The sequence below is a fragment of the Corvus brachyrhynchos genome, unplaced genomic scaffold (genome assembly GCF_000691975.1).
Source record: "Corvus brachyrhynchos isolate BGI_N302 unplaced genomic scaffold, ASM69197v1 scaffold710, whole genome shotgun sequence".
In the NCBI taxonomy this organism is placed as follows: Eukaryota; Metazoa; Chordata; class Aves; order Passeriformes; family Corvidae; genus Corvus; species Corvus brachyrhynchos.
In genome coordinates this window covers 575,709-588,215 of record NW_008236029.1, presented here as the reverse complement: position 1 = coordinate 588,215, position 12,507 = coordinate 575,709, and the positions used below count along the sequence as shown (strand labels likewise).

Below are 12,507 nucleotides of genomic sequence, written 5' to 3'. Positions count from 1 at the left end.
AGTGAGGTTTACACAGCTCTTTGGGCCTCCCACACTCAGTGGCATTAAGAGTGAGAGGTTGAGAGCAAAGGGACTATTTCTGCTTTTGTCATTGTTCCTTGGAAACAAAATCCTTCCACTTCTCCATCCAGTCAAGGGACTGTAGGGTCATGGGGTGAATCAAGATCATTGAGCTGCTCCAGTAGAATAATAAATTTATATAACAAAGAAACAAAACAAAACAACCAAGCAACCAAACAAAACCCCTAAACTTGCCTCCCCCTTTTACCCCTACAACAAACCCAAACACTCTCTGCAAGACCTCCTATTAGCTGATTCATTCTGTGGCTATGGAACCAGTTTACAGACAACAGATATAGCCAGAGCAGCACTGCTCCTGTAAGTGACATTATGTGATTGCACCATGTTTGGGATTAGGACTAAGTGCTCCCTTAGACATTCAAAATGTGCACATGCATTATATACATGCTTATACTGTCATACAGTCTGAACATTTTAATGAAGGCCAGCATTTTCTATTGTCATCATTCAGCAAATGAATGTGCCTAAGTAAGGAATTCTAGTTTTATTTTCTCTCACCTTCTAAAGTACCCGTGTGTATTCAAGGTAAGCTCCCTGGGAAATCTTGAATGAAAGATGCTGGAGGTTTTACTTGCCAGTTAATAGTCCAAATGAAAATAATATTTTAAAAACTTTTACAAAAGAATAGACAGGAAATCAGAAAAAAATTGTGCCACATAATCCATGATGTGCTCAAATACTGTATAAAGTATTGTAACCCACATCACACACACAAAAAAATCTACAAAGATGATTGAGTACGTGAAATACCATTATTTAAGCCTATGACAGATACTTTAGGTGGTGTAAAAGACAATAGAAGGAGATTGCAGTAGAAATTGTAGGTGTAGGTGCCTTGTAGACCATGGGTGCTGACTTACTGACACTTTCAGCTAAGAATGAAGTGTCACGAGCTGGAACACTCTTGTTAAAAGCTAACAACGGGAAATTGTCCTTCACGTGGTCTGTGTAAGGAGTTCCTTGGTATGGGACACTGAATGACTAACATTAATGTGGCTTCAAAAACCTAACTGGAGAAATTAATGAAAGAAAATTCTTTCAAAACCTATTAAAGATGCATATATTACATCTGGTGGAGGAAGAACTTATAGTGTAAATTCCTGGATATGCTTTCCTGCGTTTATGCTGTTCTCCAGTCATCTACTTTGAATATCTGTTTTCATTGAAGACTTCTTTTTTCAGGCCAGGTGTTAGCCAAGCTCTTGCAAAATCTTAGGCCCCTCCTCAGGAGAAAAGGCCTTAAAAAAAAGGAATAAAATAAATAATTATGAGCGTATAAGAAGAAAAAAACCAGAAAATGATGGTTGAAAGATCAAATCCAATGAGGAAGTCATGATTTCTAGGGCCCTGATGCTGGAGATGAGATACTGGAGAGGCTGAAACAGCAATCTAACCTAGTATAGCTACTCATAAATTCATTTGGGAATAATGGAGGCTTTGACAATACAGTTTTATAAACTAGAATCTGCAAATTTGTAATCTATAAACTTGATTATGCAGTAATACTTCCCAGAACAGAAATATTTTATTCCAGTATGTCAAAATGAACTTTCCAAGTTGCCAATGGCCTGGATTTTTTGTCAGATTCAGAGCAATGTCACAAAGAAATATTAGCTTTAAAAGCATTTTGGTGAAAGCGTATTTGGTTGAAAGGAAAATGCATGTCCAAACTCCAGTCCTAAACTTCCTTTCATCTCCCTAGTAAATAAACATGAGTACACACGAATGCACAACAACTTATCTGAGAAGACTGCTGGACTCCGAACAAACAGAAGCAGCTTCCATACTAATAGCTCCCCATTTTGTTCTTTTGTTGTTTTTTTTTTTAAGAAGTTATTCAGATTTCATGGAGATGAAAATAAAACATGAAATTAGTAAATTAGGAAATAAAGTTGACACTGGAGAAAGTTTTGAATCAGGTGGTGATGGTTTGTCTTTATAACAATTAGAATTGGGTAGTAAATACATATAAATTCAAATTTAAAACTTTTAATTGACTAGATAGATGCAAAAAAAGTTCACAATATTTTATCAAGGATAAGTAACTGCAATATTTTTTATTTCGTATATCTCAATGGATTGTAAATTTCTAATTATTTTTTGTGTTGGTTATATTGAGTGATGGTGGTAGCTTTAATAATCCAGAAACACATTTTGTGGAGGAAAAACAGATAGTGTGTAATATGTACTTGAATGAAAATGTGTTTTCAAGTTTGTTTTAAGAGGGACCCAAATGTGTTCTCGCATAGCTATCATTTCAGTTTGTAGGCATCACTGCAGTTATCTGGAGAGCGTACCTGAAATGAAATCAGCCTTCAGGTTTGTGCCTTTTCCTTTGGTTTGTGTAACATTTGCAACATAATGGTGTTGTCACAGGGTTGTCTTATTGCAGGCAATATTGGGTGTTGCAGTCAGCTATTAGGTTGCAATTTAATGTTTGCTCTCAGGTGGAGGTTGGTATATGCAAGGCGAGGACACTGAAATAGCAGACTGTACCTCTGGCTGTAAGTCAGCAAAAACTGTAAGTCTGTGAATATTTTTCCATCTCAAAACTAAAATAATCTTCACCTTATTCTGTCAGATCTGTTAGTGGTTGCTGCTGCTGAGTCAGGGCACATATATAAATGTTTGGGCAGTGTTCCAGGCCTCTTCACTGGGGGAATTTGAGTGACGTCCTTTTGATAACATTAACAAACTGTTCCGGGTTTGATTCTTCTCAAGCCAGGCACTATTTGCCATTGAAACTGGAAATTTGTTGGTGCACAGCAGCTGCACCCAAATGGCTGGGAAAGAGGTCAGAGACACAGAGTAACCTACAGAAATGCAGGATTACCCACCATGTGTCTGGAACCATGACAAGATCAAGGCAAAATTTATTTGCAGTCCGGATTTAGACAGAAACCACTGTTTGGCAGTCCTTGGATGACCCTGTCCTGGAATGTAGCAACTTTAGGTAAAAAACATCGATTTACAACCTTCTCCTTTTTGATTTTTAAGGAGTTGTTCAACAAGGGACATAAACTATTACCTCAGTGCTTTTGATAGCGCAGCTAATGTTTAAGTCAATTATATATGCCAATAAGATATGGAGAAAGACTTTTCCCTTCTGACTTCAAAAGCATGAAAAAAAATTTTAAGTGCCTCTTTGGTACTTCTATAAGAAAATTAGACATGTAAATAAAACATTGAAACAATGAAAATATAATAATTCACTCAGACACTAAAGAAATCCCTGCACATCTGTCCAAATAAGTCACTATCATGCAGAAAAACAAACAACTGTTTTTCATTTGTTGTCAGTATTGCTAAAGGACATAAGAGTCTAGTGATTAACTCAGTCTCAAGTGACTTCACAAACATAGCAGTTCAGATCTCAAATAATTTAGGAAATATGATTGTGATTTATTGATTCCGTCAATATAATGAACTGTGTTTTAGCATTCTTTATTGCTTACAGACAAGCTGTGCTATTCATTCACCAGATATCTGATGGAGACCTGAAAAGAGACAACTTAATTTTCTCAAAAACAACCAGAAATCTCAGTTAAAAAACCCCAAATAGATTATTTTTCATACAGCTAGGAAAAAAGACAGATACTGTATGCTTTCAATTTCATATTCCTAGAGGAGAACACTAGATTACTAAATATTTCAGAAGATATTTATTCTTAGTAGTCAGTTGGTATTTCTTTAAACCTGGGCAGAAAAGCAAACATCCTCCATTTGTGATAGCTGTTAGGAAATAAACTAATTTACTATTGATTTAATTTTACAGCTGATAGCAGAGAAATAGTCTCACTCTACACAGAGACACACATAACTATCAATCAGTTAAATTCCACTGACTATTGATTAGGGAAAAAAGCCCTATATATCTGAGCTCTCTCACTTGCTAGCACAGGTAAACCTTTCTAAGAAAACTGAAGAGGCTACAGCCTCAGGTGCTGACCCTGGCTTTCTACTGAGAGTTAATATCCTGTGAGCAGGACACCTGCTCAGCCCTGGTGCTGCAGAGCCTAAGGGCTGACAGAGACCTCACTGATTTGGGTTCCTGTTCATCCATAGGGCCTGGGCAGTTATGGATGGTACTTCCCGTATTGCCTGGACCCCAGTCATCATCCAGGGCACTGAGCAAAAGGAACAGCTGAAGGACTGATAACTGAAGGAAATAATTCACATCAAGTAGGGAAAAACAGATAGCTTAGCCCAAGGAGAAAGTTATTGGGCTAAAAGTTACCCAGAAGACTTTTGGAAGTGCAGTGAAAAAAATATTTTTATTGTTGGTTCTCCTTCTGTTCAGAAAAACAGGACTTTCCGCATAGGTATCATTGCTTTAAGGGAGCTTGACTTCCTCACCAGTTTATTCATCCAGAGAAGCCAATAAAAAATCCCTCCTGGGTCCCAAATCTTGGCTAAGCATTCAGGTTTAAAAAAATGCTAATATTATTTTGCTTGACACGGACTTATCTTTTTCTTCAGGTACATAAAAATCTGTCATAGACATTGTATTTGAAAACAGCTAAACTAACATTAGAAGTTTGTGTAAAGTCAATATCTTGAAGCTGACAAAGGAATTTAATGGCTACATATTTGGTTTTAGAGCAAATTTATTTAAACTTTCTTACTTTTTAAAAAATTTACTTACACATCTACCATATGTGAGCCAATACATCATTCAGGGACTTCCCTTAATATGTAAAGGATTCAAGGTCTATACAGTCTTGTAGAAAAAAATAGTCTAGAGCTATAGTAGGTAGAAGTGGTTTGGAAACTGTATGGAATATTAAGTTAGAAAAACAACAGCAAACCTTAGAGAAAACATATTTTAGAGAAAACATATTTTATGCTAAAAGTACATTACCAGTAACATTCCTGAGTATTAATTTTCTGTCAAGTTTGGCTGTTCTTGCAAATTACAGTGTGATGTATTAAGAAAAACTAAACCTTGTGCTTGTCATGCTTAATATACTGTGCTGCAATCTGTAATAGTAGGTCCTTGTGAAGGAGCTGGGCTTTTCTTCCAGTGGGAGCACCAGCTCCTGCAAGAGGGGTGAGAGGGACCCAAGGAAAGCCATCTTCTCCTGGCTACAGTGGAATAAAACCCCTGGTGCAAAAAAACCCAAACGCGTATTGGATTGCTTAGTTTTTAGGAAATTACATGTTTGCTCTCTGTGATCTCAGCTGCTTCAGCTGTCTGATTCTAAGAGGAAGGGTGGGAATAAAGTGTCTATATCTATGACATTTTTCTATCTTTTTCAACTTCATCTCTCACGAAAACATCCATTTTATTGTGTTTCTTCTAGTTTTTAAGCATGAGAAGATAATTTATTTCTAAGGATGCTTCCTAGAGATCCACCTCTTTAGAAAATTACTCTCAAAGATATTTTCTCTGATAGTAAAATCTTACCTTGTTTAAAATTTTAATAATACAAACTTTAGAATATACTCATGGTTTCTTTTGTCTAAATTTCATTTACAAAGGACCCAAATTCAAATTTCCTTTAATGACTCTTAGTACTTATTTCCAAGTGGTTTTCAATGTGTGTATAACGGTTAAGTAAGAGGTAAGATAATCTCACTACATACAGCTAATAAATACTTTTAGACTGAAGGAAATGAGCACTGTGTCTGCACAATGAAATATAATTTTTAGACAGGAGGGACTGATGTCTCCAGTTGAAACAAAAGTGCTAGAGAAATTCAGGCCAGAAAGAATGGATCTATTCTAAAACCCTCTGAAATCAGTGAGAGGCTTTGCTTTAACTCCTCTAGGCTTTGGCTCCAGCCCCAAGTAATTATTCAGGTTGGACTTTGGCCACAGATACCACCACCATCTGCTTACAGAAAGTACCATGAAGTCTTTAATTAATGCAAATCATGAAGGCCTCAGTTCTATGTCTTATCTAAAAAATGGCACCTTTGAGAGAGTGCACAGTTGATGTGCACCTTGCTAAGGACCTCACTCCCTGCCATGTCACAGGGAAGTGTGTAATCTACAGCACTGCCAGCACTACCTTTTCCAAATATGGCCAAGTTTGAAAGCCATTGATTTCCTAACTGAATTTCATATGCAAATATATGAATTAGGTTTTATTTTTATTGATAACATTGAATAAAAATAATAAATATGCAACCAATACATGGAAGGGGAGAAGTAAGGGAATTTTTTTCTTAAAATAAAATTTTAAAATAATAATGTAAAACACATAAAAGGGAAAGAATAATATTACTTTTGCGTAAAATGCCTACTTAGAGAGCAGTATAGTCTTACAGTCAGGATTGGATTTCTCACTATTTTTCTATTTTCACCTTTTCATGGAATGACTGAGGTAAAATGTTTGACCTTTTTTTTCCCTCAATTTCCCCATCTGTGAAATGGTATTAATACCAATTGCTCTGGCAGGAATTTGCCATCCTAAAATACTGCTTTGAGGTGTTCAAAGGGAAGATAGTATTTCCAACTACGGCATTATTCTCGCCATCTATGACCCAGATAGTCCCACATGCCATTGCCCTGATGCACATCAGTGTCATTAAACACCAGATTTGCAGCACAGGACACTTCATTGAGAGTGAATAAGACGTAGTCCCTTTCGTATCTATAGCTCACACTTTCAAGCCAAAAATGAAAAAGAAGTATCTGTCACCAGAGGATGAGTGTGTCTGGAAGACTTAAATATTGTATCCTTATTGTAGGGATTAATGAAGTGCTGGCCTGAGCCCGCCACATCGCTTAAGGACATGTTTAACTTTAAGAATCTGAGTAGATGGATGGATTTCCATGGGAATACTGATGTGCTTAAAATATGTGTTGTTGAAATGAAATCATACCCTTCACTATTGTGTGGGATCATACTACTTTTGTTTGTGAAAGTGAAGAACACAGTCAGATGTTACTCCTTCTACAGGAAATTTCCTGGTTGTTCAAGACTAGGATTCTCAACATTTTGCACTCCTGGTTTCTCAGCCCAGACTCATATATATATATGGTCTGTCTGTAATATACAGGATCAAGATCTGCACTGGTGTTATAACACTAACTGTTTCCCTGTGCTGAGCCAAAATGTATTCTAAAAATCTTTCCATCTGACTTCAGTAGCACTGTTTTTCTTTCATTGTATTTAGCAACCTTTATGAATGTAGATATGAAAATAATTAAATTATTATCTTCTAAAAAATAAATTTAAGCAAGCAGCTGCCTTGCCCCAAGCTCCTATGCTGCTCAAAAGTCATTACTTCATGAACAGCACAAGCTCTCTCCTTCCAGCATTGCTGTCTTAGGTGAGCATCTGTGTCAGATCACAACGCTGAACACGCTTTCCACCTTCATGTACCATCTCTGGGGCATTCTTTGTCAACCTCCCAGGTACAGCTGTGGTCAGAGGCAACACCTGCAGTGGGACAGACCTTTGCACTCAGAAGGAACATGCTGTGTTACCTCTCAGTAGACAGGATGCTCTGTTTAGCTATTTGCATCATGATTTCTGGTGCCTACTCTGCCATCTGTCCGAAAGCTTTGTGCTAGTTCTTTACTAGAAGTTGCCAAGTGCCTGAACTATGTAAGAAACACAGTACAATCATTACTGTGTATTTTTTAAAGGAATGCAGTGTGCAAAAGTGGACTTCCTAGATACAGAAATGCTTAAGACTGTGGTTGTAACTTATCATGTTTTTTGTTTTGCAGTTTTACTAAAGAATGCAAAAAAGGAAGAAGAAAAGCCGTTCAGAGACTGTGCAGATGTATACCAATCTGGTTTTAACAAAAGTGGGGTCTACACTATTTATATTAACAATGTGTCAGATCCTAAAAAGGTAAAGACTGGGTTTATTTTCTTGTTTGTTAATATGATGTTGCTCTGAACTTAAAGGAGCACTTCAAGCCTTTACTGAAGTTATCATTCCACAAAATATTGTACTGGTACAAAAACTTGTGTTATACTCAGTCTTTAAAAAGCACAATAGACTGAGAAAATGATTAACTGTATTATTCCAGACATTCTTCTTTCCCACTGACAGAGAATCCTTCCTAAGTTCCAACATACACTCAATAGTTGACTCATTTCCTCCCACTTGGCAAGCTCAGTTGAATCAGACTATGGCTGCAAATAAATCTGCAATAAAATTTAGAAGTGATTTTGTAAGGTGTGATAATGAGGAAGCTGATCTAGGGGATTATCTGGTAGCATGGGGAAAGAAATAGCAGAATGAGTAGTTTTTAAAGATAAGGATTTACAAAAATCCTGCTTCTCTTATAGGGGACAGGGAAAAGTGGTCTTGGCTGTAAAGAACACAGCATGCTGAGTACTAGCACTGCTTGAAATGATGAAGCATGTATAATCCCATCCTTCTCAAAAAAGAGACTTGGGAGGGAGTGTTTTTTTATGCAAATGAAACATTAGTCTATAAAGGAGACTATTTTTTGCTAGGCTTTTGTTGCTAAGATACCTGAGTCTGTTGAGGCTAGGAACATGAGAGGATAACCTAAGCCAAACTTCTCCATGGAGAAATGCTGGCTGTCCCTCTGAAAGGGCACCACTGGGAGAAGCCACCAAGACTAAGGGCTGATTACCTGGCAGAGGGAAATACGGTGGTGGCCATAAAGTGGGCCAGACAGGAGGGAGGGAACCACTTCTGTCTGGTGAGTTTATTCTTACTGCAGTAAAACGGTGACCCTCAGACTGCAAAAATTATTACCAATATTATCATTTATAGCAATATTATGATCATATGATATGTAGAACTTATTGCTAAACTGAGTTTGGTATTATAAGAAGGCTTTGGAATCATGTCAATATCAAGAGGTTATAGTTTAGCATGGAATTAGAGTTCATTAAATCATAAGAAGAATTGGGTTGGGAGAGCTTTATAGGACAAGATCAATATAATTCTGGTGAATGTGAATGAAAAATAATTGACATGACATAAAATACAGAAATCCCTTTAAGCATTATTGAGCAAGACAAGAATAATAAAAACAGTCCTGTAGAAATTGCTCCACTCACCTCAAAAAAGACATGTAACATCTATGTCCAAATTGCATGTACCAGTTGGAGCAGCTTTTCTTAGCCTTACTGAAGTTCATAAACCATGCCCAGAAGCTGGGCTGCAATTAAAGACAATGGTTACCTAAAAGCACTGTGACATTGATAATTCTGGTATATTTATCTCAAACACAATTCACTGGCAGTATAAGGACAGTGACACAATGGAAGCCACCCTCTGTTTCCACTATATCCCTGTTTACAGACACTGCTATCAATCAATAGAGATATCACAACTCAACTGATATTGTTGCATTATGTTTTCCTGGAGGGTTCCTTTTTTAGCAAGAAAATGCAAGAGTGTTGTTTCTGTGTGTTGAGGGCACTTCTGATACCACCTGTTTCTGTCTTGCCCTAGCAATAACACTGTAAGAGCTGATCCCAGGCATGTTCATGTTAGTCAAGTGAGGAGTGTAATTGCTTTAACAGGTGTTTTTTCAGATATTAAGGTCATTTAGACAAGCTGCAAGGTAGCACTATGCAGATAGCTGAACTAACTCCAGCTGAGATAACTTCAAAATCACATCAGTGCAGCACTGTGCCAGCACTAATTAGCCCAGAGGTAGCACACAGTCAGATTGCTTTAATATCCTGATAGGTACACCATGGAGACATACTTGCTTGTTTAAAGCCAGCTTAGTTATCTGGATTACCACAATGCAATGCACAGCTCTGACAGCTCTTAAGAGGCCTAATATATTGTTACCTTCTGTAGCACTCACAGCCACAGGCAACGATCTCATTCACAGCAATTTTATACACCAGGTCACAATATACCTTCATTTCATTTTCTAAGGGATATTTGCTAGAATCCTGATATTCAATGGAAAATACCTTTGTCATATATACAAATGTTACTCTCTGTTCTAGTGTTTTGTTGGTTTCATATTAATATATTCATTAAAAACTATCCTTCATGCTTACAGCTCCATACCATTTATGCACCATTTTTATATGCTCACATATGCTTTAGACTACAATTTTTGTTTCATGTTCCTAGCTTCAACAGTTAATTAATATAATTCATTAGTCATCAAGCCCTGCATCAAAAATTAGTGATTAATATCTGTTTAAAAAGACCTTAATATTTTTGATATGGAAAGAGAAAAAGATAAACTATTAAGCTAATTAATTGGCTTACTCTGATCTGTGTATGTGCAGGGCCTGATAATTTGGACAAATGATTGTTCCAAGTGAAAGCAAAGGCAAGAAGAATCCTCTCAGTCCTCAGCAAAGCTGGGTTAACTACAGGGGAAGCAAGGCTTCTGATGAGGAAGAGAGGAGTGGAAGTGAGGTTGTCCCCATTTTGGAGCTGAATGAGCCAAGTCACCTTTGGGAGCCAACGTAGGCCAGGTGTGATTGGTCTGACTGCAAACAGGACCTCTGAATCTCCCCTTGGACCAATGTATTGACTGGCTCACTGTCTCCTCTAATGCCCTCACAAGCATGACTTTTGCCAACCTCTGGGTGAACTACACTGAAAATGTAATGTTATCAGTGGCTGCTGGGGTCTGTGGATCTGTGTTTTTATGATTCTGCAAAAGCAATTGCTGTGTTCTTCACTCCTTCCCCTCTGGTTTCTTCTTATGGATTTCCCACTAAATTGGTGCTGATGCTCTCTCTGAGCATATCTGGCTGAATTTTAACCCATTAAATGTATGCTATCCCTCTGTGCTGTGGAAACTGTCATCCAAAATATTTGTCATCAGACTTTCTGCATAGCACACACATACCCTGAATTTCAAAGGTCTGGTCTCAAGCTTGTTTCTCCATGCCAACAATGTAGACTTGAACTTAAAATGCAATTGTAGTAATTTCGCATCTTCTATTTACTTTAAAATTGAGCTTTTCTCTGAATGCTAATTATGAAATTTTTAATAATTTAGTCCATAAAATTAAAATAAATAGAAATAATCCCATATTTGCCTTTTAGGAGCTTGAGAATTTCTACCCATGCATTTAAGGAAGCGCAAGAGTCCAATATTTTGGATGGCCTTTTATTCTAAGTTAGCTTATTTTATTAATTATAAACTCAGAATCTAGAGGTGCATACAAATTCAGTCATTTTCATCCTTTACTTTTCTAATAGAGGGTTAACTATCAGAACACCTTAAATAGTGTTTAATGGCTTTATCTTTTCTGGGACAGACAAGGCTAGAGCTATGCACAGTAACATCCACAATCACCTTGGAACTCCTGTTAATATGGGCAGGTGTTTGTGTCTACCACCGGGGAAAGTGCCAGACCACACAATGATGGCTAGTGAAAAATGTGCTGCTGGCAAATCTTTATTTCACTGTGCAGTTTTCTCTTTCAATTTGATATATTCAGAAAACTTCAGTCTTTTCATAGGTATGTCATTATACTGTAGTATGAAAATCCCAAAATTTGCTTGTGTCTTTGAAATGAGTAGTCTTAATACAGTCGAGGATTCAATGCTTTAAAAATTGGCAGTGGATTCATGGGAGCTTGAAATGACTTAAATGGAAAGTAAATCCATCTTTTAGAAATTTTCACTGTAAATCAGACTAAAGACATTAAATCCTGTAGATAAATGTTTTGACTCACAGTGGCTTCCCTGAAGAAGGAATAAGGCCAAAATGTTTGTCTAGAAAATTGTGGATTTTCTTGTGGTTACCCTGAATCAAGTTCATGTTTGCCCTGGTGTTCTATTTCCTTCCTGTACTTTCACAGGGACTTCACTTGGCATGCCTGGTGCAAATTAAAACAAAAACACTTGCATGTTGTTACTATGACAGTTCTTATGAGTACGAAAAATTTAGAATGGCTTTTCCTAAGGGAAGAATATGGTCCTCTAATCAGCTGCAGGACAAATTTTTTTTCAACTGTGTTGCATAGTAACCTCCAATTTGTCAAAGCTTTAAATTACCAACCCGCGCTTAATGGATTGACCCTTGCTGATGTGAGTGTTAAAAGCTAGACTTTTTCAACACTCTTACATACTGACATCTTACTTAAAAAGCAGAATACAGCTATTTAAAAGCCAGAAAAATGAAATGTAGGATAGTTGCAGTGTCGATATGGCGTGGATGAATACATAGGAATGAAATCAGGAAAAGTTGCTTGAATGAGTAACACTGAGAAACTTAGATCTTCAAATCAAGTGTCCTACAAAAACAGAAACAAAAATTATTGCCACTTGTCACATACCAAGAAGAGCAAATGCACAAGCAGTATTTCAATTTTTTTCATAATTTATCTTCTATATTTTTGAAAGGATGATGTAACAAGAGTGAAGTGAATGAAAGTTAATATCCATTTTTGTTATCATTTGGATTATTTAAGATTGGTAACAGATTTCAGTCTACACAATATTCTAACATCAAGGGTCAGCAAAATTGTGAAATTGTTTCATTATTCTTTA

General features: G+C 36.9%; 1 protein-coding gene across 1 annotated transcript in view; it reads left to right on the top strand.

Moving 5' to 3' along the window:
* ANGPT1 (angiopoietin 1) overlaps positions 1-12,507 on the top strand; it is a 161,909-nt gene that overhangs the window by 96,260 nt on the left and 53,142 nt on the right. The window contains exon 5 of the mRNA XM_008632293.2: positions 7,766-7,893. Within this exon, the coding sequence (XP_008630515.1) occupies positions 7,766-7,893 (128 nt within the window). The remainder of the gene's footprint in view (positions 1-7,765; positions 7,894-12,507) is intronic.